Source organism: Portunus trituberculatus, chromosome 15 (assembly GCF_017591435.1).
Source record: "Portunus trituberculatus isolate SZX2019 chromosome 15, ASM1759143v1, whole genome shotgun sequence".
NCBI lineage: Eukaryota > Metazoa > Arthropoda > Malacostraca > Decapoda > Portunidae > Portunus > Portunus trituberculatus.
In genome coordinates this window covers 497,935-524,739 of record NC_059269.1, presented here as the reverse complement: position 1 = coordinate 524,739, position 26,805 = coordinate 497,935, and the positions used below count along the sequence as shown (strand labels likewise).

General features: G+C 46.5%; 1 protein-coding gene across 1 annotated transcript in view; it reads left to right on the top strand.

The window, feature by feature from the left end:
- The window catches only part of LOC123503941, a 127,570-nt gene that overhangs the window by 27,233 nt on the left and 73,532 nt on the right, over window positions 1-26,805 (top strand). Inside the window, exon 4 of the mRNA XM_045254066.1 lies at window positions 21,693-21,797. Coding sequence (XP_045110001.1) covers window positions 21,693-21,797 — 105 coding nt within the window. The remainder of the gene's footprint in view (window positions 1-21,692; window positions 21,798-26,805) is intronic.

The following is a 26,805-nucleotide window of genomic DNA, read 5'->3' as shown; positions in this document are numbered from 1 at the left end:
ATGAGTTCCTCCATAATAACATCTTTGTTGGCCCTGTCGAAGGCACCCTTGAGATCGGCGAAAGCTCTGCAGGTAGCATCCTTATTTATAAGACACTCAACAAAACAATGACTTGTAGAGTGACCTTTTAGGAAGCCATGTACATTGCCAGAGAGTACATGGCCCACCTTGTATATAAGCCTGTTCAGTATTACCCGCTCTATCATCTTGCACAGACAGCTGGTGAGAGAAATAGGGCGAAAGGTGCCATCACCTTTGGGGATTGGGATGACGATGGCTGTTTTCCAAGAGTGGGGAAGCTTGCCTGTAGTGAGAGACATGTTAAATAAATCCAAGATAGGGTTGCCTACCTTTACCTCCAGGAGAGCATTGAGGATATCATAGGTGATGCCATCCTTGCCAGGAGCGGTTGACTTGCCCAACTTGACTGCCGAGAGGAGTTCGTCATGCGTGATAGGCACACAGGTGTCATCCAGGAGAGAAACACTGTGGCAAGTCAACTCCATCCTTCCTGGTCTTTGCTGATCAAGCGCCTCCTGGTGTTCCACAGGAAGGCCAGAGAAGGATGAGGCTTCCTTCCACTGCAAGACGAGTTCTCGTGCCCTGCCTGCAGGATCAGGGTCACACACCTGCCGTCTGGACTTGCCCCGGACGCTGTTGACATGGTGCCACACCTCCCGGAGGGACCGGGTCCTGCGCACCTTGTCCAGGAAGGAGACCCAGTACTTCTTCCTTTCCTGCTGCCGCAGATCCGTGAGGTGTCGAGCCACGGTAACCATGGCATCCCGTGACTCTGTGTCTGCTGGGTTGAGCTGCCAACGTCTCTGGTAGGCAGCGAGCGTTTGTTGGCAGTTCAGAATCACAGGATCGGTAGCGTAAGTCCAGCGGCGTGGAGCATGGGCCCTTGCCGGAACCCTTGGAGTCGCGATGAAGCCCTCGATGGTGTGCAGGAGTCCGTCGTACACTGCCTCTGCATCAACAAAGGAGCCCTTCACGTCAGCGTACCACGCCAGCACATGGACGACGAGGCCCGCCATCCTGGATGGTAGCACCATCAAGCGCTTCCTGGGCACTGCCGGGGCGGACTGCACCGGGAGGGTCGTCTCCAGGGCGAAGTGGTCGCTCAGCAATGACCTGACAAGATAAGTTTGGGCAGTATATGTTGGCATATTGATGAGGGCTACATAATCAAGTCTGCCTCCTTGAACATGTGTGGGTGTGTGGTCCCCAGTAAGTACAGCTGTATCTGTGGTGTCAAGGAAAGCCTTCCAGCACACACCATTGGCATTGGTGGTGAGGTGGCTTCCTAATTCCTTATGCCTCGCATTAAGGTCACCCATGATAACACTGCTCTTCAAGAACATATTTAGGAAAATTTGCAATATTTAAGGCACCAGCATGAATGTACATGTTTACAAAGTAAATAATTTCACCCAGTGTGCAAGCAAACAGTAATAAATTCAATACCCTCAGTGACCCCCATTTCCTTGAAGTTAACTGAAATCCCATGTTTAATGTTAGTGGCCATCCCCCGATTACTGCCGTCACCACAACTGAGGGTGTGGGAGGGATAACCCCGCAGCTCAGGGACCCGTGGCCCTACCTCCTGTAAGACAATAATGTCAGGCTTATGGAGAAGGACATGAGAGTGTAGGTCAGTGAAGTGGGTATGTAGACCATTGACATTCCATGTTAGGGTGCGGAAAGTCTTACCGTTCATCGCGATTTTTTTTTTTTCTTTACGTAGGGAAGAGGGCCAGCCAAGGGCAAAAAAAAAAAAAAGAATGTTAGGAAAAAGCCCCCTTGAGCGCTGGCTCTCCAAAGAGTACAAAAAATGCCAAAACCGTCAGCCAGAATTAGGGGAGCAAATGCCTCGATACCTCCCTCTTAAAAGAAGACAAGTTGTAGGAATTCGGAAATACAGATGCAGGGAGGGAGTTCCAGAGTTTACCAGTGAAAGGGATGAATGATTGAGCGTACTGGTTAACTCTTGCATTAGGGAGTTGGACAGAATAGGGATGAGAGGAAGAAGAAAGCCTTGTACAGCATGGCCGCAGGAGGAGGGGAGGCATGCAGTTAGCAAGATCAGTAGAACAGTTACCATGAAAATAGCGATAAAATATAGAAAGGGATGCAACATTTCGGCGGTGAGAAAGAGACTGAAAACAGTTAGTCAGAGGAGGGGAGTTGATAAGACGAAGAGCTTTCGATTCCACCCTATCAAGCAAAGCTATGTGACTAGAACCACCCAAACATGCGAAGAGTACTCTATACAGGGACGGATAAGGCCCTTATACAGAGTAAGCAGTTGGAGGGGCGAGAAAAACTGGTGTTGCATCTGTGTCTTCAGGCCGTCCACTTCCTGTGTCAGGCAAGACATCTGCTCCATCAGCATCTGTATGGCTGCCATCAGATGTCCCTGGTCTGGCTCGGGGCTGGCAGTCTTCAGATGCCCCTGGTTTGGCTTGGGGCTGGCAGTCTTCAGGTGTCCCTGGTCTGGCTTGGGGCTAGCAGCCCGGGCTGGGTTTGGGTTGGTGCACCGCTTCTTCTTTCGGCTGACCAATATCCATTCACCTGCATTATTCTCATCACAGTCTGCCACAGGTGACTTGCTCTCTGAAGCAGGGGGAGCAGGGGCCATCCCTGAGGGGCTCCGGGGTTGTCGTGTGGCTCCCTTGACTGGCTTGGCGGGGTATCCATCCTCGATGTGGGTGCGGCAGCAGTTGCACATTGCCCTGCAGCATTGTCCTTTTTCTTGGGTGGGTCACACAGGCTATAAAAAGCACAACGCATGATTATAACATTAATTCTACTATTAAAGCGTTTATATCGTAGATATGTCTAAAAATATTTGATTTTTTTTCAATATCTCGACATGTGATAGTAGAATATTCGAAAATATACAATATTCAGTAGACCACATTATTTGTGAAATGTTACGATATGTGGTGAATCTGGCAACTGCACGGGAGATAGGGTCCTGCTGTTTTGGAGGAAAGATAGGGTTGAGTCTGTCGCGCATACCGCTCTTCTAGAGGGTATAAAGCCAATGGTTGGAACCTATTTGGTGGACAGAATTATTGAAGTCGACCCAAAACATTGCGTTGTCTTGCGCAAATCCTCCGTTTTTTTTCCTTTAATTCATCCATATATTATGTGACTAGTAATTATTGATATAATTGAACTGATACAACACGAATTGCCCTTACAACTTGAAGAGAAAAAAAAATTGAAATTTCCCTTGTTTTATTCTTTACATTGTGAAAAGTAAATGTTTATTCACGCCTTAACAAATATTATCTGTAAATTTTGCACTTTTATTATCTACACTGAGCGAGCACCTACTAAACTTCTCATCTTTGTCACAAATATAGCATTACTAAATGTAAAGTTTCAATGATTTACCAGAAAAATGAGAATGTACACAGAAGAGGTACTTTGAAGAAGAGAGAGAGAGAAAAAGATGCACATGTAGATGGCAAGAGATAACTTAACATACACAATAATTTCAGTTATACAATTATTATACTATTAGTTAGTATTAGCATAGGCAGACAAACAGAGCAGTATTAGCATAGGCAGACAAACAGAGCAGTATTAGCATAGGCAGACAAACAGAGCAGTATTAGCATAGGCAGACAAACAGAACGCAAGAGACATTGTTAGATTTCAAGTAGCAGAAGTAGACTATAACATGCTTAACATATATTGCATGTGGCCTCAAAATGTCTCAGAAATAGCAAATTTTGCTCACTACGCTCGCCTCCCTCCCTCATATTACTTATCTCTATTTTCAAGGAATCAATCAATCAATCAATCATCTGGGCATACGCTGGGAGGCGCATCGCCTCGCCTACCCTATGGCGCTACTCCAGGTGATCATGCCTCGCATGCAGGCTCCCTTCCCATGCCAAGTAACTCCCAGCAAGAGGTATCGACTTGCGGCAGCCATGAGTTCTGTGGACGACCCCTTGGCATCATCCTCTTTGCTGGGTTATCCCTTTCGGAGACAACCCGATGTGTGGGATTGGCTTCTGGGTACCGTGCCACATGCCCATATAGTCGCAATTGGTGTTGACGAACTATGCTGGTAATCGGCCTCGAATCAGTCTCCATGATCCTGCAAAGGCATATAGTACTAAAAACATCATTTCGCCTCTTTAGATCGGTGTTATACCGCAGTAGTTGTTACAATCCTGACGGTCCCCTTTCCCCTTCCAGATAGGGATGATCAACCCCTTTTTCCAGTCAGGGGGAATGTTACCTGAATGCCATACAGCAATCAAAACACCATGCATTCCACGGATTATGGCTTCACTTCCCGCTTTGAGCAGCTCCACACTGATGTTACAGATGCCAGCTGCCTTTCCATCCCTCAGCTTTGCCACAGCCTCTTCGACATCATCAGTGGAAGGTGCAATTTTGTCAATGGGTGGATCAGCATCCAGCATCTGCAACCCTGCAATTTGGAGCTGTCCACTTAGAGGATTCACCATGAACAGCTGCTCAAAGTACTCAGCCCAACGAGCCATCTGCCCATCTGCGTCTGATATGAGGCGACCTTCTGCTGTTAGGATAGCGCTTGCTTGAGATGTAGACTTGGAGTGGAGTTTCTTCAGAGCTCGTTAAGCAGGTCGGAGGTCGGAGGAGGATGTAGAGTGTCATTTAAATGACACTCTACATCATCAGCGAAACCTCTTACATACCTCTCCTTGTCTCTCTTCAGGAGAGGTCTAGTTCTACATGACCAAGCCCTGTACTAGTCGAGGTTCCCAGAAAGTCGGGTAGCGCGACTCTCAATACTATCCAGTGTTTCTACTGAGGCGAAGCCATCCGTGAACTTGGGCGCCCCGCAACGTATTCCTTGGCAGCCTCAAAAGTCTCACGTTTGAAGGTATCCCATAGCTCTACCGGGTCCTCAAGTGTGTCGAGCACTTCAAACCAAGTGGAAACTGTCACTGCATACTCCTGAGTACATGTCAAGTCCTTCAGTTTCTCAAGATGAAACACTGTGGTCACATCTTAAGGATTTCTGGACTTGACATGAAGCTTGAGTGTAGCAACAACTAGCCTGTGATCAATCACAAAGAACTCAGTACTCCAAAAAACCCTGCAGTTCTGGAGGATCCTCCAACAAGTACTAACAAGGATATGGTTGATCTCCTTCGCTACCCCACTAGCATTACTTTACCAGGTGCAGCGATGCAGCGCTGGTCTCTGATACCAAGAACCTGCAATTCTTAACCTTCTGTATATTGCAAGATTCAGAAGGAAAAGAGCTGTTGTCGTTCCTGGTACCAGAGCTATGGGGACCAACACATAGCTCGCAGCTGGCTTTCTCAATGCCATTGACAGCATTAAAGTCGCCCAAGATGCTAAGTGCATCACAACAGGGACACTGGTCCAGTACAGAGTCTAGTTGCGCTCTTTCAGGCCGGATATTAGGGAGGTCACCGAAGTGCTCCTCAATAGCGCTATCCACTTGCAGTCGCACTTCCTTTTAAGCTTGCGCTTTCCGCTCACTTTCTGTTCGTAGTAATGTAGTAGTAGTAGTAGTAATGATAGTAACCCTGCCAGCAAACAGATGTTTGGCTGAAAACTGCCATACATCCGTTTTGTTCACATGTGCGGTTGTGATTAGGAAGATGTGGACAGGGCAGACTGAATATAATTTCGTCCATCTTGTCCGTCTTCTTATCCGAAATGTCCGTCTGAACCTAGATCCTTCTAGCATTCGTTACATATTCGTAATAAGGATGCTGCACCTGCTGCTGCACCTGCAGCTGCTACTGCTGCTCCTGCACCTGCTGGTGCTACTGGTGCTGCTGCTGCTGCATCTGCTGCTGGTGGTGATGGTGGTGGTGCTGCTGCTGCACTTGCTGGTGCTGCTACACCTGCTGCTGCTGTTGCTGCTGCACCTGTTGCTGCAGCACACACACACACACACACACACACACACACACACACACACACACACACATTTCTTACTCCTCTCTCCTTCCCCCTATCGCCTCCCTCTCTCTCTCTCTCTCTCTCTCTCTCTCTCTCTCTCTCTCTCTCTTGGGAAACCATAACAGAAAAGGAGGATATGAAAGAAAGAAATGAACAAAACAGAAAAGTAAATGGGTAAAAAGAGCAAACGAAACTAAAACACAGAATAATTAAACAATAAAAAGATTAAAAAAAAGTTAATGACATGGCAAAAATAAACATCCATACACACATACAGACATAAACAAAAACAGACAAATAACACACACACACACACACACACACACACACACACACACACACACACACACCGCCGCCTCGCTGTCAAGACTTCGGTTGCTAAGGAGCTCTTAGGGAATCAGTGCTTCCATGAGTTGATGAAATCTTACCCTAGATTTTTGTCGATTTTATATAAGATTCGAGTGTTTTACCCTAGATTGTCGAAGTTGCCCATTAATTGTTGATTAATACACTCTTATCATACATAAGTTTAAATATTGCCCCCTCACCCCCAAACACACACACAGGACTACACACTACAGCCACTACTGCGGCTGCTCTGTGTGGACTCGTCCTCGCAAGTGACTGACTGTGTGTGAACTGTGATCTAACCGTCCGAAGATCCAAAACGTGTACGCGTAGTAGACGGGTGAGTGGAGACTGGGGAGAAAGGGGATGGGGTGGGAGGGTGAAGGGATGATACAAGTCACGGGGATGATTGTGTACATGAATCGAACATGAAAGAGAACCAGCCTGCCACCAGATTGGCACCATTCCAAGCACACCTATCCATAGGACGGCAGATTACCCTAAAATTACCCTAGTTTATGCATTACCCTAAACACTACCCTAAGAAGGGTCCAATTACCCTAGTATAGGGTATTTTACCCTAAAATGGAAGCACTGCAGGGAATGCGCTTCATCAGGCGTTAGAGCCTGACCTAAATGTATGTACAGGAGGCAGGGGGCCATAGGGTTCTCCTGTCTCCATAATAAATAACATTTGGATACCGTATAGACGAAAAGAGAGAGAGAGAGAGAGAGAGAGAGAGAGAGAGAGAGAGAGAGAGAGAGAGAGAGAGACGGAACTGGGTGGTGCGGGAAGACGTATGACATCAAAGCCAGTGTTGGACGGAGGAGACTGATTGAGTATAATATAGATAAGGATTTAGAGGCGAAAGAGGCAATATGAGGAGGTTGATAAACGTGGAAAGAGCGATAAGATACATGAAGGAGGTGACGCCAAGTTTAGTGGAAAAGGACAGACTGATAGCAGAAACCACCGAGCTGAGATTGAGATTAGTGGAATGTGAAAAAGTTGTTGTAATCACTCAGGGATTGAAGGAAGAGATACAAGAGATAATGAAACAAAATGATATACTAAAGGCTACTTGTCACGACTTTAAAGAATTCTTAAGGAGTCTACAGAAAAAAAAAGTACAAGATAGGATCGGAGACAGAGTAGAAAATGAAATGGGCGAAAACAAGCTGGAGGAGTTACGAAATGCATGGAAACGGGAACAGGAAGAGGAAAAGCTAAATTTTCAGAGGTAGTAAAAGGCAAATTCAGGAAAACAAAGGACGCTGTTATACAAATAATTAAAGAGGAAGAAGAGATACAGTGGATAAGGGAAATGTTTTTAATTTTTGGGATGAAGGAAAAAGTCCAAACAAGTTCATGAGAGAGCGTGAAGAGAGAGAAATGACCAAAACTATTATCAAACAGGTCCAGGACAGCACACAGGAGTTGCACCAGGAAGTGGAGGAAGTGATTAGGCTGAGAAGGTTTACTGAAGGGAGGTAGGCGACCAATGAAAGTGAGAATGAGATCGCAGGTGGCGGTGGATGAAATTATGACAAGGAAAGGGAAACTGGCCGATGATACTGAACGTAAAGATGTATGAATAAAAAAAAAAAGAAAAAATCCTGGAAGAGAGATAAAAAGAGAAAGTGCTAAGAAATGAAGCTAAGGAAAAACGAAAAGAGGATGGAGATTGAGAAAAAGAATTCTACTGGAGGGTTCTTGATATGAGACTAAAGAAGAGGTATCTACGGAAAAAGGAGGTCATGGAGGAGGCAAGAAATATAGAGTGACTTATACTAATATAGATGGGTTGTTATCCAGCGTTTTGGAAGTTAGGGATTACTTGAAAGAGAAAAAGCCGGATGTAATGTTCATCACAGAAACAAAACTAAAAGCGGAGATCTATGTTAACTTTAAAGAGGAGGGATATGATAGCTAGAGAAGAAACAGGAAGGATAAAGGGGGAGAAGAATTTGTTGTTTTGATCAATTTATTGCACCCAAGAGTGCCAGACATCTTACGCATACAAGGTGACAATAGACATACAAGTTACATATGGAAGTATGTGGTTATTTACTAAAATAGATAATTTTATCAATATCCACCAAAGTGTGGATGGCGCATTAGAAGAACTTCAAGAGCATCACTGCTCAATAAATATTGGCAAGTTTCAATGAGCGTGAGTCCTTGAGGTAAGAAATGGGTGACAAGTGGGCACTGCAGGCAATAATGGTGGAGGGTGTTGCCGAGGGTCGCATCGCACAGCTTGCATGAAGAGAAGTGAGGCCCGTCAGCCGCACCAGCCACCTGCCACACTGGTCGCCAGCCAGGCCTGAGGAGAGCACACACCACGTTGTGTCGCCGAACCATAAGTCCCCTGCGATGATACTGTATTGCTGAGGGAAGAAATGGTCATAATGCTGGATGGACGCACTGGTGGCTCGCTCTGCATCACTACGGTGGCGAGTTGGGGAGCGGGCGGCCAGACGTACCATCTTCTTGTGGCACAGGAGGGAAGCAGTAGGTGCATCAGCAGCTGGCGGATCTAGACCGCAAGCAGCCCTCGCGAGACGGTCTACGGTGTCGCTGTCCCGGAGTCCAATGTGGGAGGGGATCCACAGGAAGTGAACCACAAGGGAACTTGCATGAGCCGTGGCCAGTAGACGGAGGATACGCGTGACAAGATGTTTGTGTGCTGGCTTTTGAGATGTAAGGGGACGTAGCGCTGGCTGTGAGTCACATATGACCAGGCCGTTGTTTCTGGTCCGAATTAACAACGTAAGTGCGTCAAGTAGTCCGTGGAGTTCACAATACGTTGAACTTGACGAGTTCGGTAAGCAACGGCCGGCCCAGCCCTCACGCGGTGTTTTCAAGCTGGGCGAGGACACAGCACAACCAGCACTGCCGTCTCCCTGCAGGGAGCCGTCGGTGTAGAGGTGGTGGTTCACAGCGAGGGATGAAGACAGCCTGGCGATGGCCTCCAGCGCACGTTGTTTTTGGAGCTGAGGCAGATGAGTCTTGGAAGTTGGAGTGTATGAAACCGCTGGCACAGGCGTCCGCCAGGGAGGGAGGCCACGGTCCACATTCTCAGCCACGATGTTGATGTTAAGCCTCCGGATGCGAGAACACACCGTGGTAACTAGCGTGAGTCCACCTTGGCGAAGCAGAAGACGAGGCGCAGCTGGATCCAGAGAGGTCCTGATAGTGTGACAGTAATGGGGAGATAAGTGAGGATAATGGAGACATTTTATGCTGAAATAAGTGACATTAGAATATATCCTCTCAACAATAGGTGGTAGGCGAAGTTCATGCTGCATATTGGCGATCCTGGTGGAAGCAGGGCACCCTTAGATGAGTCTCATGGCTTGATTTTGAAATTTCTCAAGAGCCTGTAGAGTTGTTCTCGAGAGCTGACATAGTGCAGGGGAAAGGTAGTCTATCACGGAGCGGATGAAGGCAATGTATACAGTCCTGGCGACAGGGATGGTCACTCCAGCAGTATAGCAGTATAAGCGGCGTCAGGCGTCGGTGTAGTCGAGCTAGTACATCCGGGACGATGGGATGCACGCTTTATCTGGCTGGTATGGCAGGACTAATACGCACCGGTGCTCCTAAATAGAGATAGTGATATGATACTGTCCCCTACGGTGAATTGTGGCAGACGTCTCGTGGGGAGAAAATTCTGCTCTTCTCTGCTGAAATAATGAGACCACACGAGGAAGCTGACGCATAGGAGTGAAGAAGGCATTGCAGATCGTCTGGGGAACTGGAGTGAATGCATATATCGTCTACGTAGCAAGTAACTGTTGCGTCAGTGGCAGGAAGGCGGGAGAGCAGGCGATGGATCAAAATGTTAAATAAGAAGGGACTGAGCACTCCACCTTGCGGTGTACCAAGTTCAAAATCCTCGGTAGTACTCAACGCTCCCTTGAACAGGACACGAGAAGTTCTGTTCCGCAGGTAACCACGTATCCATCTCAAGATGTTGCCTTTGACGCCAAAGTCAACGAGCTGGTCAAGGATGACGTCTCTGTTGGCTATGTCGAACGTTCTTTTAAGATCGAGGAAGGCGACAACACTAGTGGGAGAGAGACGAGTGTAAAGCTCCATGAGGCAATGGTGCGTTCCTCGTTGGGGCAGGAAGCCATACAGTTGGGGAGAAAAGCTTGTCCTGTAACTGGAACATGAGGCGTGAGAGGATGATGCGTTCTAGAACTTTACAGACACAGGAGGTGAGAGAGAGATTGGTCTGAATTTGTCGGTACCAGGCTTGGAGATGGGCAAAATTGTACTGCGGGTCCAAGAGTGTGGTAAGTATCCCACGCGGAAGCAAAGGTAGTAGAGGCGGAGTAGGGGATTACCAGGTACTTCTATGAGTGCGCGGAGGACTACGTAAGTGATGCCGTCATCTCCTGGAGCCGTCGCCTTCCCCCTAGAGAGGGCACGGCGGAGCTCTTCAGCAGTTATGGCTACATCATATTCCTCATCAATGGAGAGTAATGCAGCTGAGAGGCGGAGCGCGCGGTGGTGTTTCTGGGTGGAGAGCGCGTCTTGAATGTGTGCTGGTAGATTGTCTGTCCGCGATTGTGCCGACTACTCGTTAATTAGATCCTGTGCGTATTGTGAAGGGCTGTGGTGTAGTACACTTGGGGGCTTCTTCCTCACAACCTTATTGATGATGTGCCACATGGAGGCAACACTCGTTTGGTGATTGATGCCATCCGTCAGTTTGTGCCACGAATCTGTAAGTACACAACGCTGTAGGGCAATCAGGTCATCTCTCGACAGCTGGTACTGGTGCAGAGTCTCAGGACTTGGTCGTCTCTGAAAGGTGAAGCCGTCCTCCATGGCCTTCCTCTCCACCTGAGCAATACGGTTGTCTAAGGTTAAAACGTGGGCACTAGCGCGACGCCTGAGGTGTGGCTTGCTGACGTATCTGGTATAAAAGACATGTGTAGAGTTGACAAGTGAAGAATACAATTTTTCAGGGCAGTGTAGGTCAAACATAGGGAGAAGGTTAGTCATATATGTGATGTAGGTAGGACGGTACTTTGGGGGGATGGCAATGCGAGTGCAGATGTGTACTGAAGCAGGTTGACTGGGGAGGGAATAAAGAATGCTGAGCCCAACGTGATCAGAGAACAGTGCCGGAATGGATGAACATTTAACTTGTGAAGGTACAAGGCCGCAGATAAGGATGTGATCCAACGTACCGCCCCGAGCGTGTGTGGTGCCACCAGTGTCACATCGAGTCAGCTGATAACGGCGAGTGTACTCAAGTAGTCGAGTCCCATTGCGGTTGACGATGCCAGAAAGATCTCCTAAGGCAGGATGCCGGGCATTGAAGTCACCCATGTATACAACGCCACGGATGGTGAGAGCTGGAAAGGTGGCTGGTTCCATCCTGCCCGGTGCGGCGTAGGGGAAGGAGGAGTGCTTATAATGGTTCGTGATAATATATGTGTGAAGGATATACAATATGGTGAGGGCATGGTGAAAGTAATGGGAGTAACAATCAAAGCAGAGGAATTGGAAAAAAAAAATCATAGTTACATATGTGCCGCCTAAGACAAATACATGGGGAACTGAAGAACAAGGATATGCAAAGAGAAGTGATTAAGTGTTTAGATGATATGATAAGAAGAGATGGACGAATACTATTGGTTGGAGACTTTAACTGTACAAAAAATAAACTGGAGGTTGATGGAAGTAATGGATAGTGCTGGACAATGGAGCGAGGAGGTGTTACAGTTGACTATGGGTAGACGAGTCAACAAGGTACAAGGGGGGAAGAAGAACCATCGTTACTTGACCTAGTATTCACGAAGAAGCCAGAGCCCCCTCCTAGCATACAATACCTTAGTCCAATGGGAAGAAGTGATCATATGACATTAAAGCTGGAAATACAGGAGGAGGATGGGATAAGATACAGAGATGACTACAAAAAAAGAGATTAAATCATGCAAGAGCAGATTTTGAAAAATTCAGGAAATTTTTTGCTGACTTTGAATGATGGAACATTATATGAGAAAGGACAATACAAGGAAAATATGAAATATTCATACAGAAATATAACGAAGGAGTAAACAAATACATACTCTTTTTATAGAGTCAAGAAAAACATACACGCTTGGTACAATGCTAGATGCGCAGAAGCTAAAAAGGCAAAAGATAAAGCTTGGAAGAAACACATAAAACAGAAAAATGACTATAACAACAGTATTAGGATGTGAGAAATAAATATATTTGATTAAGGAGAGAGGAAGAAAGAAACTTTGAGAAAGATGTGGTGTGTAAAAGTGAGGATGAACCTAAGCTGTTCTACAAATTTATAAATAGTAAGATGAAGAATAAATAAGGAAACAATAGAAAAAAATAAAGGAGGGAAGACATACCAAACAGAGAAGGAAATGTGTGAAATAATGAATGAGAGCTTTAAAACTATGTTCACTGCAGAAGAAGATTTTACAGAACTAAACAGGATATTGCATGGCCAAGGATTACAGGAAATCACCATGCAAAAAGAGGATAGTAGAAGATTATTAGGCAATTTGGATGTCAGAAAAAAACAATGGGGCCGGATGGTGTATCAGGCTGGGTGCTAAAAGAATATAAAGAGCAACTGTTGGATCCAATTTGGGAAATAATTACAAGTTCACTAAATGAAGGGTAAGTTCCACCAGAATGGAAGAGAGCCAACGTAATACCGATATTTAAAGGAGGAAAGTTAAGAGAGCCATGAAATTACAGACCAGTGTCACTTACAAGTGTTATGCGGGAAATTATGTGGTACAGTGGAACCATATGTGCTTTGGGGTGCGAGGGGTCTCCAAGCGCACGGATTCGAATCCTGTCCACGGTCCAAGTGTAGGTTGGGCTTCTTCACTTGGGGCAGTGGTTTCCTTGCCTTTCCTGTACCTCCTGTCTAAAACCTAGGCTTTTAGATAGGAGGTACCCCAAAAGTATCCCCTTTAGCCCATAAATTCCCGTGAAAAGCCATATGGTATTAAAAAAGAAAAGAAAAATGGATTAAACATCTGGAAGAAGAAAAAATGATATCAAACAGACAGTTTGTGTTCAGGACAGGATGATCATGTGTGTCAAACTTATTTAACTTCTACTCAAGAGTGATAGAAGGACTGGAAAGCAGAGATGGATGGGCGGACACAGTATACCTGGACACTAAAAAGGCTTTTGATAATGTCCCTCATGGAAGACTACTTTGGAAACTAGAAAACATAGGAGGACTGAGAGGAGCTTTGTTAGAATGGACAAGGGATTATTTGAAGGACAGGGAGATGAGAACTGTGATCAGAGATACATACTCATGTTGGGGCAAAGTAACAAGTGGAGTGCCACAAGGGTCAGTGTTAGCCCCCATTATGTTCCACATTTATGTAAACGACATTCACATTTGCTGATGATGCAAACCTGCTAAGAGTAATCAAAACCTGGGAGGGCTGTTTGCTGTTATAGGAAGATATAAACAAAATCTATGAGTGGAGTAAGAAATGGAAATTGGAGTTCATTGACAAGAAATGTCACATAATGGAACTATGAAAGAGCAAGAGAAGACCGGTATGGAACTATCTGATGGGAAAGCAACAAATAATGACCACTAAAGAGGAAAAAGATCTGGGAGTGATTATATAGGAAAATCTGAACCCTGAAATACACATGAGTAAGATATTTGGATTATCATATAAAATGTTGACTTATAAAAGAATAGCTTTTCAATTCATGGACAAAGATATGATGAAAAAATTATCACAAGCATGATACATCCAAAGCTGCAATATGCAACTGTAATGTGGTCTCTGATCTCTAAAAAAGATATAAGAAGATTAAATCGGATACAGAAGATTGCTATAAAGATGGTGCCAAAACTAAAGGACCTAACATGAAAAAAGGCTGAAGGAAATGAAACTGCCAACCTTACAAGATAGAAGAGAAAGAGAGACCTAATAACAATGTACATGGTAATAATCAATGGGATTGGAAAGATAGACAAGGAAGAAGATGGAAGAATAAGAGGACATGAAAAGAATATCAGGATGAGGCAATGTGTTAAGGATATTGGAAAATACAGTTTTCCACATAGAACGGTGAAAAGTGGAATGCATTGAATAATGAAGTTGTTACAGCACACAATGTGCATAACTTTAAAGAAAAATAGGATATATGGAGACAGGACTCTATGAGCCCTGGTCGAACCCTGTACAATACAACTAGGTAAATATAATTTGGTAAACACACACACACACACACACACACACACACACACACACACACACACACACACACACACACACACACACACACACACAAACACACACACACACACACCGCGTAGTGTAGTGGTTAATACGCTCGGCTCACAACCGAGAAAGTCCAGGTTCGAGTCCCAGGTGGGGCGAGGCAAATATGTAGCCCTGTTCACCTAGCAGCAAGTAGGTACGGGATCTAATTCGAGGGGTTGTGGCTTCGCTTTCTCAGTGTGTGGAGTGTGTTGTGGTCTGAGTCCTACCTGAAGATCGGTCTATGAGCTCTGAGCTCGCTCCATAATGGAGAAGGCTGGGTGGGTGACTAACAGACGACCGTGGTGATGGATGAATGGATGGATTTTAATTTTTGGCGCCGCAACAACAAAGGTCATATGGCACCTCTACAAAAAATGAAATGAAATCAACGTGTATATATATAAAAAAAAAAAAAACTAATTAAAATTAATTAAAAACAATACAGTAAAAGGGTAAAAACAAAAAAAAAATATACAACTAAAACTAAATAAAATTTAAAACTTAAAATACCTAGCAGTTAAAAACAATACAGTAGTTAAAAACTAAAAAAGACAATAAAACTAAATAAAATATTAAAATACATATAATAAAATAGGAATAAAATTCAAAGCTTTGGGAGAAGGCCAGCTTCTCCCCAAAACCTAAAAACGTCATGGCCCTGGGCCAGACACTCTGGTCCAAGGACCTTTGAGATATAGAGGTAGCGGTGTCGTAACTCGATCAAACTATGGCACTCTACCAACAGGTGCCGCACGGTGAGCGGCACCAGGCACTCATCACAGTAAGGTTGAGGGTCCCTGGTCAGGAAGTACCTTTGTGTAAGGTACGTGTGACCTATACGAAGTCGCGCCAATAAAGTCTGTGTACGGCGATCACGGAGATGGGTGTATGTCCACTGAGGGAGTGTGGAAGTAGTGATCTCTCCCATTTTCCAGGTTGCGACCCCTGTTAGCCATCTCCTCTGCCAAATTGCTGCAACCGCCATACGAATTACATGAAATACATCTTGAAACGGAACAGGGGAAGGAGATGGAGGGCGACTTGCTGCCTCTTTAGCGAGGCGGTCTGTTTGTTCATTCCCTGGAACACCAACGTGACCAGGGACCCAACAGAACCCAACACGATATCCTCGTTTGGTAAGAAGATATAGCCACTCCAGGGCTGATAAAACCAAAGGGTTAAGGGAGACAGTGCAAGAGAGACCAGTAAGAGCACTACGAGTCACTAAAAATTGTAAAAGACGAAACCGGGAGAGTAAAAATTATCTGTAAAGCTAGGACTATGGCAGACAGCTCCGCGGTAAAAACGGATGCCACTGAAGGAAGAGTGCCAGACCGATAAAAAGAGGGGAAAACCACACTAAACCCAACGCCTGCGTCGGATTTGGAACCATCAGTAAAAACAGGAATATCATCAGAATGAGTAAAAAAGTGTTCTAAAACCCGTGAGTGGGACAGAACTGGTGGAAAATCCTTCTTGCCATCAATGGTAGGAGGGCATAATGACACAACAGGAAACTACCAATAACCAACTCGTGGGAGCCGGAAAAAGAGGACAGGAGTGGGGTCGATAGATAAGTCCGCCAAAAGATTTGCTACTCGAAGGCCAGAAGGTTTAGGTAGGTAGACTCGGTCGAGTAACATACGCCTGCGAACGCGAGTCTCGCAACATTGACAGACAAGGGATAGAATCGGGAAGACGGTGGGTGCGAAACCAACACCGGAACATCGAAGACTGGCGCCGGAGGTCGAGCTGCCAGAAACCAGCATCCACTAGAAGGCTAGGTATTAGAGATGTCCGAAATGCACCCGTAGCCAAACGGACCCCAGCATGATGCACGGGATCAAGCGTGCGTAGTCGTGCATCCGTTGCGGATGAGTAGATCTCACAGCCGTATTCCAGCTTGGGAAGTATGTCGTGCATCCGTTGCGGATGAGTAGATCTCACAGCCGTATTCCAGCTTGGGAAGTATAAGTGTACGGTGAAGCAGCAGCAACGCGTCCCTGTCCGCACTCCAAGAGGTGTGACTTAAAACCCGAAGAAGGGATAATGCCTGTCGACAAGACGCCTTAAGAGAACGGAAATGGGAAATCCAGGTGAGACAGTTGTCAAATAAAAGGCCAAGATATCGAGTCGCCTCCATGCATGAGAGGCGTCTATTGGCGAGGTATAAATCAGGGTCTGGATGGACACCACGATTGCGACAAAATGCATGGCTACGGTCTTAGAGGTGGAAAATCGAAAACCGTTCATGTTGGCCAAACTGGACACCCTATTGATCGCCAGTTGGAGCTTCCGCTCAATCAGTGACATCCTAGCAGCAGCAAAAGAAATACATAAATCATTAACATATAAGGAGCTGTGAATGCCATCTGGAAGAGTATCTATCACACCATTAATGGCGACTGTGAATAGTGTAACACTAAGAATACTTCCCTGTGGGACACCATCATTTAGGGCAGTAGCCTCGGAGAGAACACTCCCAACTCGAACCCGTAAAAGACGTCTGGATAAAAACTGCTGAATAGAAATAGGAAGGCCAAAATTAAACAAAGACTGTAAAATGCCATGACACCAAGCCGTGTCGTAGGCCTTCTCCAGGTCAAAAAACACTGTTACTTGATGGTGGTGATTAGCGAAGGCCTTACAAATAAAAGACTCTAGGGATAAAAGAGCATCAGTAGTAGACCTCATCTTTCGGAAGCCGTACTGTACCGATGACAGGTACTTCCCCCTCTCCAAGTACCACATGAGTCTTACATTAACCATCTTTTCTAATACTTTATAAATGCAGGACGTCAACGATATAGGACGATAGTTCGTAGCCTGAAGATTATTTTTCCCAGGCTTCGGAAATGGGAGAACTACTGCCACAGCCCAAGAAGTTGGAAAGTCACCGGTATGCCAAATCATATTATAAAGATTTAATAAAAAGTTAAAAGCACTGTCAGACATGTGGCGCAAGAAGGCATAAGGAATATCATCTGGGCCAGGAGAAGAATCATGACACTGGGACAAAGCAGTCCGCAACTCGGAGGCAGAGAAAGGGACATTATAAGACTCCCCTCCTGTGGAAGAAAAATTTATGCCGAGAGATTGCATTCTCTGGCAGTGACGTGCGCCTGGGGCTGCAGGATGCCTGGCAAAGTGCTCCGCGAAGAGGTCGGCGACATTCCTAGGGTCTGCCACCGTTCGTCCAGAAGACAACAAAACTGGTGGGGAAGAAGCAGAATACTTCCCAGCAATTCGGCGGACTTTGTTAAAGACATCCGTAAGAGAAGTGCGGGCGTTAATGGAAGAGACATAAGCTTTCCAAGAGGCTCTTTGTGCCTCTTTCAAAACGCGGCGGGCTCGAGCTCGGCAGCGCCGAAAAGCGTCCAGACACTGCGGGTCCCCACGATGTCGCCGGAGACGAGAGAAAGCTGCCCGTTTCTCTTTCACAGCGTTTGTGCATGCTGCGTTCCACCAAGGAACGGACGCTTAGTAAAGCGACCGGACGTCCTAGGGATTGTCTGAAGCGCTGCTGAATGTAAAAAATCGGTAAAATAATCAACAGCCTCAGCACAAGTAGAAAAGTCAGCCAACGGACGGATAAAAGAGCTAAGGTCTGTGAATCGAGGCCAATCTGCCTTGTCTAAAACCCAAGGCGGGGGCCAGGACTGTGGCTCAGAGTTCACAGATTCTAATAAAATCGGAAAGTGGTCACTACCGTGTAAATCCGGTAGGACCCGCCAATTAAAATCAAGGAAAGAATTAGATGTACACAGAGAAAGATCGATAGCTGTAAAAGTCCCAGTAGGACTGTGGAAATGTGTAACATCCCCAGAATTTAAAACCTCCAATCCCTCATCCTCAATAAAAGAACCGATTAAAACCCCACCAGGATTACTAGCACCTTCATCCTACAATAGGTGACGGCCATTAAAATCGCCCAACAAAAGAAAAGGTGGAGTCAGCTGACGCACCAGGCCGTCAAGCTCACCCTTAGAGACAGGAAGCCGAGGAGGGAGATGTAAACTGCAAATGGTGTACAGTCGTCCCATAAAGACTTTAACAGCAACCATCTGAAGGGGAGAGTTAAGTTGTAACCGGATAACAGGTATATCCTGACGGACTAGAATAGCTGTGCCACCGTAGTGGTCCTGGTCAGGGAAAGGAGTGCTAAAAAAGGCACGATAGCCAGGAGGACTAGAATAAGTACTATCACCTAGCATAGTCTCTTGTAGAGCTACACAGGCTGGAGAGAACTCCGACAGCAAAGCTCGGAGTTCCCCCCACGAGGCGCGAAGGCCTCTACAGTTCCACTGTAGAAGCTTGAAGATGACTATTTAGGTGCAGTGGACGGGCGAGCCTTTTGAAGGTGCTGCCCGTGACTCACCTGACTAGAAATAATCAACGACGAGAAGACACCGGGAGTTGTGATGTGCCGGGTCGTTGGACCGCTGCCTTTCGGCCTACCGGTGAGTGATGCGAACCATCATCACACCTACCGGTCATCGGAGGACGAGGGTCAGGCTGGACTGCACTTTTTGACACATATGGTCCACGAGGGGCAGCTGTGACAATATCATCAGACGTCTCAATACGAAGACCATCCTCATCACAAGAAGCCCGATCTGAGACAGAGGATGTCACAGGAGGCTGAACAGAAACTACTGGAGCTACCCTAGCAGAGCGGTCCCTGGAGGACTCACGATTATGTGCACCGGGAGAAACCTTAGACTGCTTAGGCTGAGCTAAATCTAACGACTCCGCAGAGCCGCGGTGCCGTTTGGTCATGCCCTTCCAAGGCTTAGGCGATGCAGGAGGCAAATGGACATCCACTACATGGGTTAGTTTGGTCAAGTCCGTATTATTCTCGTCGCTTCTTGCAGGTGACTCAACTGAGTCGTCGGACAAAAGGGCAAACCTATTAGTCAGATGAACAGGACCACCCGCCCCAACAGAGCGAGAGGTAGCAGGAGGAGTTGTCTTCGGACCGGCAGACTCAGCTGAAGAGCGAGCAGCCAATGAAGCATAGGATGTCACACCAGTACCGGCCTTCTGGTGGTACAGGAGTTTACAGGACACGCAGAAATGCAAGGAGAATTATTTTTCTTCGACGCCTTTTCCTGCTTAAATCTGCATTACTTTCACAATATAAGGACAATTATTTTTACTCGAGTTCTCAACTACTATTATTATATATCGTCCTTATTTTCGTTTTGTTTAGATAAAGATACATATCGACTACATTTTTTATACAAGCAGTAACAGTTTCTGTATTGATATGTATTTATAGTTTTCCAAGAAAGAACGCAGAGCATTTATGGTAATTAAGTTATTTTTTCAGAGAAATTCTCTCTGTGGCGCTTAGATACGTGATGCCATCTGGCGACAGAGGCCGTTTCACAAGTCGCCTATTACACTCACACGCACACGCACACACATACACACACACACACACACACACACACTCTCTCTCTCTCTCACACACACACACACACACACACACACACACACACACACACACGTACGTTTATGGGTGCAGGAAGAATAAGTAATAAAAGTGACAGGCGATAGCCGGACCGTAATAACTGTTATCTTTTTAAACTGTCAAGGAAAAACTTCTTATCTCTATGACAATAGCTGTAGTCTTATTATCAGAAGTTAGAACTCGAACAGTGGCATTACTGGACAGACATTCGCATACTTACAGCGAATCACCTTCAAAGAAAGCCTTTGAAGGTGGTGTCAATCTTTGCATGATTGAGAGAGAACGACTGGTATTCCCGATACAACGGACAAATGCATGCACGACCCTGTCCGTAGATTGCAAAAGTCCCTTTTTTGCAAAAGTACGTAAAAAACTGTATAAAATGTACGTAAAATACGTAAAATTTTCTAATTTTCGTATTAGTTCAAGCTTAGCAGCCACTAGAAGAGCCTTTTGATTACGCTTCACTGGTTTACTAGGTTTAGGAGGCATTTTGGATAGGTTAAGCACTCGTGGAAAGGGTACAAATGCATAAAAAATCAGTGATAAACACTGGACAATGTTCGCTGTTGGTTGAAAACGCACGGACTGAAGATTAAACATGGCGGCCAACAGTTGATTACGCGACCGACCCGCCACCTACCGGACAATAATTTGCCGGGAACGGACAATCGCGCGCATTTTGATATTTGTCCGTAGATTAAACCGGACTCCAGAATTTGTCCGTAGTTTCCGAAATCCGTTGATTGGAGGTCCGTTGTTTCGAGGGTCGAGTGTATATATATATATATATATATATATATATATATATATATATATATATATATATATATATATATATATATATATATATATATATATATATATATATATATATATATATATATATATATATATATATATATATATATATATATATATATATATACACACACACACACACACACACACACACACACACACACACACACACACACACACACACACACACACCCGGTAGCTCAGTGGTTAGAGCGCTGGCTTCACAAGCCAGAGGACCGGGGTTCGATTCCCCGGCCGGGTGGAGATATTTGGGTGTCTCTCCTTTCACGTGTAGCCCCGGTTCACCTAGCAGTGAGTAGGTACGAGATGTAAATCGAGAAGTTGTGACCTTGTTGTCCCGGTGTGTGGTGTGTGCCTGGTCTCAGGCCTATCCGAAGATCGGAAATAATGAGCTCTGAGCTCGTTCCGTAGGGTAACGTCTGGCTGTCTCGTCAGAGACTGCAGCAGATCAAACAGTGAAACACACACACAACAGTATAGCTGTGACCATAAAATTCTTCAGCCACTGTAATTTCTTAGAAAAATTTGTCTTTGTTCTTTTAAAAAGAACGCAGCAAATGTAGCAAAAATTTGGCGGTGCGATTTTGCTTAGTTCGACTTTTTCAATATATATTTACGACTTTTGATTTTGCAGCTTGGAAATTCATGGTGTAGCAATCATAGATTTACAACTTGGTGATGCTACGCCAGCTCTGGTGTTAATTAATGTGTTGTCAAATATCAAAGTTGCCTAGCCATTTAGATCTATAATGGCTGATGTGTGACAACAGTTTCTGAGTCCATCTTTTATTTTTCACAGGCTATTGATGCTGTATTTTTTTCTGGTGCTGCTGGTGGCTGGGGAGTCATTTTGGCCATGGAGAGGCGTCCAAACAGGCTAACATCAGTGGTGGTCTACCTAAAGGTAAATTATTTAAATGAGTTGAGTGTGAATAAGAAACAGTAGATCCTAGTAGAATGTAACTTAAAAGATGGAGAGATAGGATAAAGAATACATAAGTGGGGAGGAATTTATACTGAAGCCAGTCTCATGGGAAATACCGATGGTGGGGGTGAGACATCAGAGAGGCTATAAAATCTAGTTCCTTTCCTTTTTTCACATATAGTATAGTCATGCAATTTTGCATACCGTTGAAATATATTATAAAGATATTAATCTAAGAGTACCAGACAAGACAAAGATATTGCGTTACAGTGTAGAATAAAGCTCAATGATGAGAAAATTGAAAGCAATCAGCAAGGTAGATCTGTGAATGGTTGTTGGGTGTTCTAGCTACTTTGTGGTCAACTGATACAAGTCAGTTTCGGAACGTCTTTATTGACCCAGAATCAGTATATATACAAGCTGGACCAAATAGATGGAATGAGTGATATGAAAATACATGCTGAAATATATCTATGTATGGTGTGTGTACGTATGAATCGTCAGTATACAAGGTAATGAAATACAAAAAGGAAATTGTATATATATGTCATGTGAGTGAATGTTTGTAATTGTAATGTATTAGAGAAAATAGCATGTGTAAAGAAAGGAAATGAATTGTAATAGTATGTCTGTAAAATAGAGTGAGAACGTGTGTCACACATAGAAAATGGAATGAGTGAAATGGATGACTATACAATCTCTACATTACCCTCCCACTAATTTCGAGGTAGCCAGAAATGGATGCGCCATGTGTTGGCCTTGGACTTGGGGGTCGTGGTGGCGGCGAGGACGGCTGGGTTGTTGTGCTCTAGTAGGTGGGCTAGCTTCACACGATCGATGGAGACAGAGTCCAGGGAGCCGTTCCTGTCGACTGTGATGGTTTTTCTGGTGAGTCGCAGGACACGGTAGGGGCCTTGGTAGGGTTGGGTGAGAGGAGGGTTAAAGGCATCAACACGAATGAATACGTGTGTGCAGTCAGCGAGGTCCTGGTTGACGAAGGTTTTCGTCAGCGAGGAACAAGGTGGCACTGGCTGGAGGTAGCTCATGGCACTTTTCAGGCGAGAGGCGAAGTCTTGGGCGCTGTCTGGAGAAGAAGCAGGAGTGGGCGCCATTATCTCGCCTGGAAGACGGAGATTAGTGCCATAAACCAGCTTGGCTGACAAGTGCTGGAGGTCTTCCTTCAGGGAGGACCTGATGCCGAGGAGAACCAGAGGAAGAGCCAGAGACCAGTGTTCTCGGTGTGCAGAGGCCATGAGGGAGGACTTCAGCTGACGATGAAATAATTCCACGATGCCGTTGCTCTGTGGGTAATAGCTGAAAGTCCTGTAGCGGCGAATACTGAGGAGGGTCATGACCTTGTTCCACACTTTAGCTTCAAACTGCCCGCCGCGGTCGGAGGTGAGGCTGAGCGGAACACCGAATCTGGAGATCCATGTATTGACGAAGGCTTGAGCAACGGTGTCCGTGGTAATCTCAACCAGGGGCGTGGCCTCAGCCCAGTGTGAAATGATCCACGCCGGTGAGGATGTAGCGATGGCCAGCTGAGAGAGGTAGTGGACCAACTAGGTCGATGTGCAGGTGGTCAAATCTGCTGGTACGAGGCGGAAAGGTGCCAGGCGGAGAGTGAGTGTGGCGGATGACCTTCGAGGCTTGACAGTGTGTGCAGGTGCGGGCCCAAAGATGGATGTCCTTGTTCATATCCTCCCGAATGAAGTGAGAAGTCACTAGACGTTGTGAGACGCGGATGCCAGGATGGGAGAGGTCGTGTAGCTGATGGAAGGCCATGTAGCGGTGTCGCTGAGGTAGGTAAGGACGAATGGTGTCCATAGAGCGTAGACGGCGACCTTGGTGCCTGGGAGAGTGACTTTCATTATTTTAGAGTGCCAGGTTGTGCAGGAGTCTGTCCAGTTCGGCATCGTCGAACTGGTCGGCAGCAACAGCAGCGTAGTCAAGGGAAGAGGAGAAGGACACGGCGGCAACACTGCGGGAGAGTGCGTCTGCAGAGGCGTTGTCTGCACCTTTAATGTAGCGGATGTCGGTGGTGTACTGAGCGGCATAATCCAGATGGTGAAGTTGGCGTGGGGAGCAGGAAGCTTTGTTCTTCAAGAACGCTGTGGTGAGAGGTTTGTTGTCGGTGTAGACGTGGAAACGACGGCCTTCTAGGAAGTACTGGAACCGTTTGATGGCCTTGAAGATGGCGAGAAGTTCCCGGTCGTAGGCACTGTAGTTAGACTCAGCATTGTTGAACTTCTCTGAGAAGAATGCGATGGGCTTCCACGTACCGTTCACGAATTGTTGGAGGACTGCTCCTGAGCCGGTGTCGCTTGTGTCACTGGCGAGACTTCTGCATCGGGGCAGGGAAGGACAGCGTAGCTGCATCGGCGAGGGCCTATTTGGCTGCGAGGAACGCAGCGGTGGTGTCGGCAGTCCAGGTGAGGGAGACGGACTGGCCACGCTTGCAGGGCTTGATCATGGCGTGGAGAGGGTGAAGTAGGAGTGAGCAGTGTGGAATGAAGTGGTGGTAATAGTTAACCATGCCCAGGAACTGCTTGAGCTGGAGCTGGTTAGTCAACTTCGGGAACTGCTGAATGGCTTCACATTTCGTGGAGAGTGGAGTGATGCCTTCTGGAGAGACAGTGTGGCTGAGAAAGGTGAGGGAAGAAACACCAAACTCAGACTTGTCTGCATTGATCTGGACGCCGTAATCTCGCAAGCGGGTGAAAACTTGGTGGAGGTGCTGTTGGTATGAGGCTGTGTCTGGGCTCGTGATAAGTACGTCATCGATGTAGGCAAAACAGAAGGGTAGGCCACGAAGAACTTCGTCGATAAACCGCTGGAAGGTCTGGGCTGAGTTGCGTAACCCAAGCGGCATCCTGATGTATTCAAATAAACCAAAGGGCTTTATGAGGGCTGTCTTTGGTATGTCGTCAGGGTGTACAGGAATCTGGTGGAAGGCTTTGATGAGGTCGATGCAGGAGAAGATAGAAGAACCAGCGAGCTGTGATGAGAACTCTTGGATGTGCGGCACTGGATATCTGTCTTCCTTGGTGCGTGAGTTAAGAAAACAGTAGTCTCCGCACGGCCTATGTTCCCATTTTTTTTCTCGACGATGTGGAGAGTGGATGACCAGTTGCTGCTGCTGGGCTGGACTATACATTGACACATCAGAGACTGAAACTCGGCCTTGGCTTGACGGTAGCGTTCAGGAGCTAAACGACGGGCCTTGGCGTGAAATGGAGATCCTGAAGTCTCGATGTGGTGCGTGACGTGGTGCTTGATGGGTAACTCTGTTGAGTAGGGCTGTGTCAGCGTGGGAAACGACCTGAGAAGCGTCGCAAACTGGTGATCCTTCTGGATGACGGTGAGGTGTGTGCTATCACCTGATGCTGGTTGAGCAGGAGAGGAGATGGAGGTAAGTGTCAATGAGCCTGCGTTCGTTGACGTCCACGAGGAGGTTGTAGTATCCCAGCAGGCCTGCACCGATGATTGCTTGAGAGACTTCCCTGACGTAAAAGGTCCAATCAAAAGAGCGGCGGAGACCAAGGTTGACCTGAACTTTGTGTCACGAGTAGACAGGTATCTTGGTACCGTTGGCGGAATAGAGGTGCAGGATAGGAGGAAGGTCCCGCTGAGTAGCCTTGGCGGGGAGAATACTGATACCCGCGCTACTGTCGATAAGGAAGCGAATGCCAGAGCGGTAGTCACGAATGTGGAGCAGCGTCGAAGGTTGTTGGTAGGCAGAGTGCTACATCACTGCTGACCTTTGGAGTTTGATGCCTTGGTGCAAGGGTGGTGTACTTGAGAGCTTTCTCACCAAACTTCTGGTGGTACCAGCACAACCCATGACTGCTGGAGCGGGGACGGTGCTGGCGACGGCGAGCACTGGTTGACTGGGAACGTGGGCGTTCCCGGAGCTGCTGCTTGAGGTGAACAACTTCGGTCGTGAGCTGAGAGACGAGCTCGGTGAGGTGGGTCTGCGGGCTGCTGTGAGGCGAGCCTGACGAGACAGAGGAGACCGAAGAAGCTTGCGAGGGAGGTAAGGTTGCCATATAATCGTCTGCCAAGGTAGCAATGGTGTCGGTGTCCAGGTTGCCCTTGCTAAAGAGGTTGCATTGAATGGCTGGGGGCAACCGCTGGTAGAACAGCTCCTTAAACAGCTCAGCATCAAACGAGTGGTACTTGTCACCAAGGAGCTGCTTCATGCGGTGCAGGAGTTGAGACGGCTTCTCATCACCTAATTCTTTTTTGGAGAGGAGCTCACGGAGGCGAGTAGCGACGGAAGACTGAAGACTCTTGAGGAGGGCGGTCTTCAGCTCTTCGTAGGGTTTGTCAGCGGTGGCAGCGGTAGCGATGACGCAGACTTGCGAGAGCACTTCAGGAGGCAGATGACTCACAGCAGCATGGTTGAAATTGGTGAGGCTGCTGGTGATCCTGAATGCCTTGAAAGTGAGTTCCAACAGAGATAACCAGAAAGACGGGTCTTGGGAGCAGAAATGTGGGGTCAGAAAGCAATCACCGTAGCTGTACAACTGTCTGGAGGATTCATGGTGAACGTTGACTTGGCAAGCACAGGAACCACAGGAGCAGCTAAGAACTGGAGTGAAGAACACAGGAACCACAGTAATTAAGTGCAGTGTAGCAGCAGGAGGCACTTGGTGTAGCACTGTGTGTACTCGTATGTGTGTCATTGGTGAGAAACACTGAACACAGCACTGAACATGTCACTGTACATGGCACTGAACACGTCACTGAACACGTCACAGCACTGAACACGGCAGGGTAAATTCAAGTGTCTGTGTGGGACGGTGAGTAATTCATAGGGCGGCAAAGTGGCTGCCGCAGGTGGTGAGTAATCCATAGGCCGGCAGGCAGGACCGGGTAGGCGGGGCAGGGCAGCCTGATGCAATCATTTATAACAGCATTCTTTTAAATATATCCAAAAGATATGATGATAAGTAAACCGTGTTATAAAGATGTCGCGAAAAGT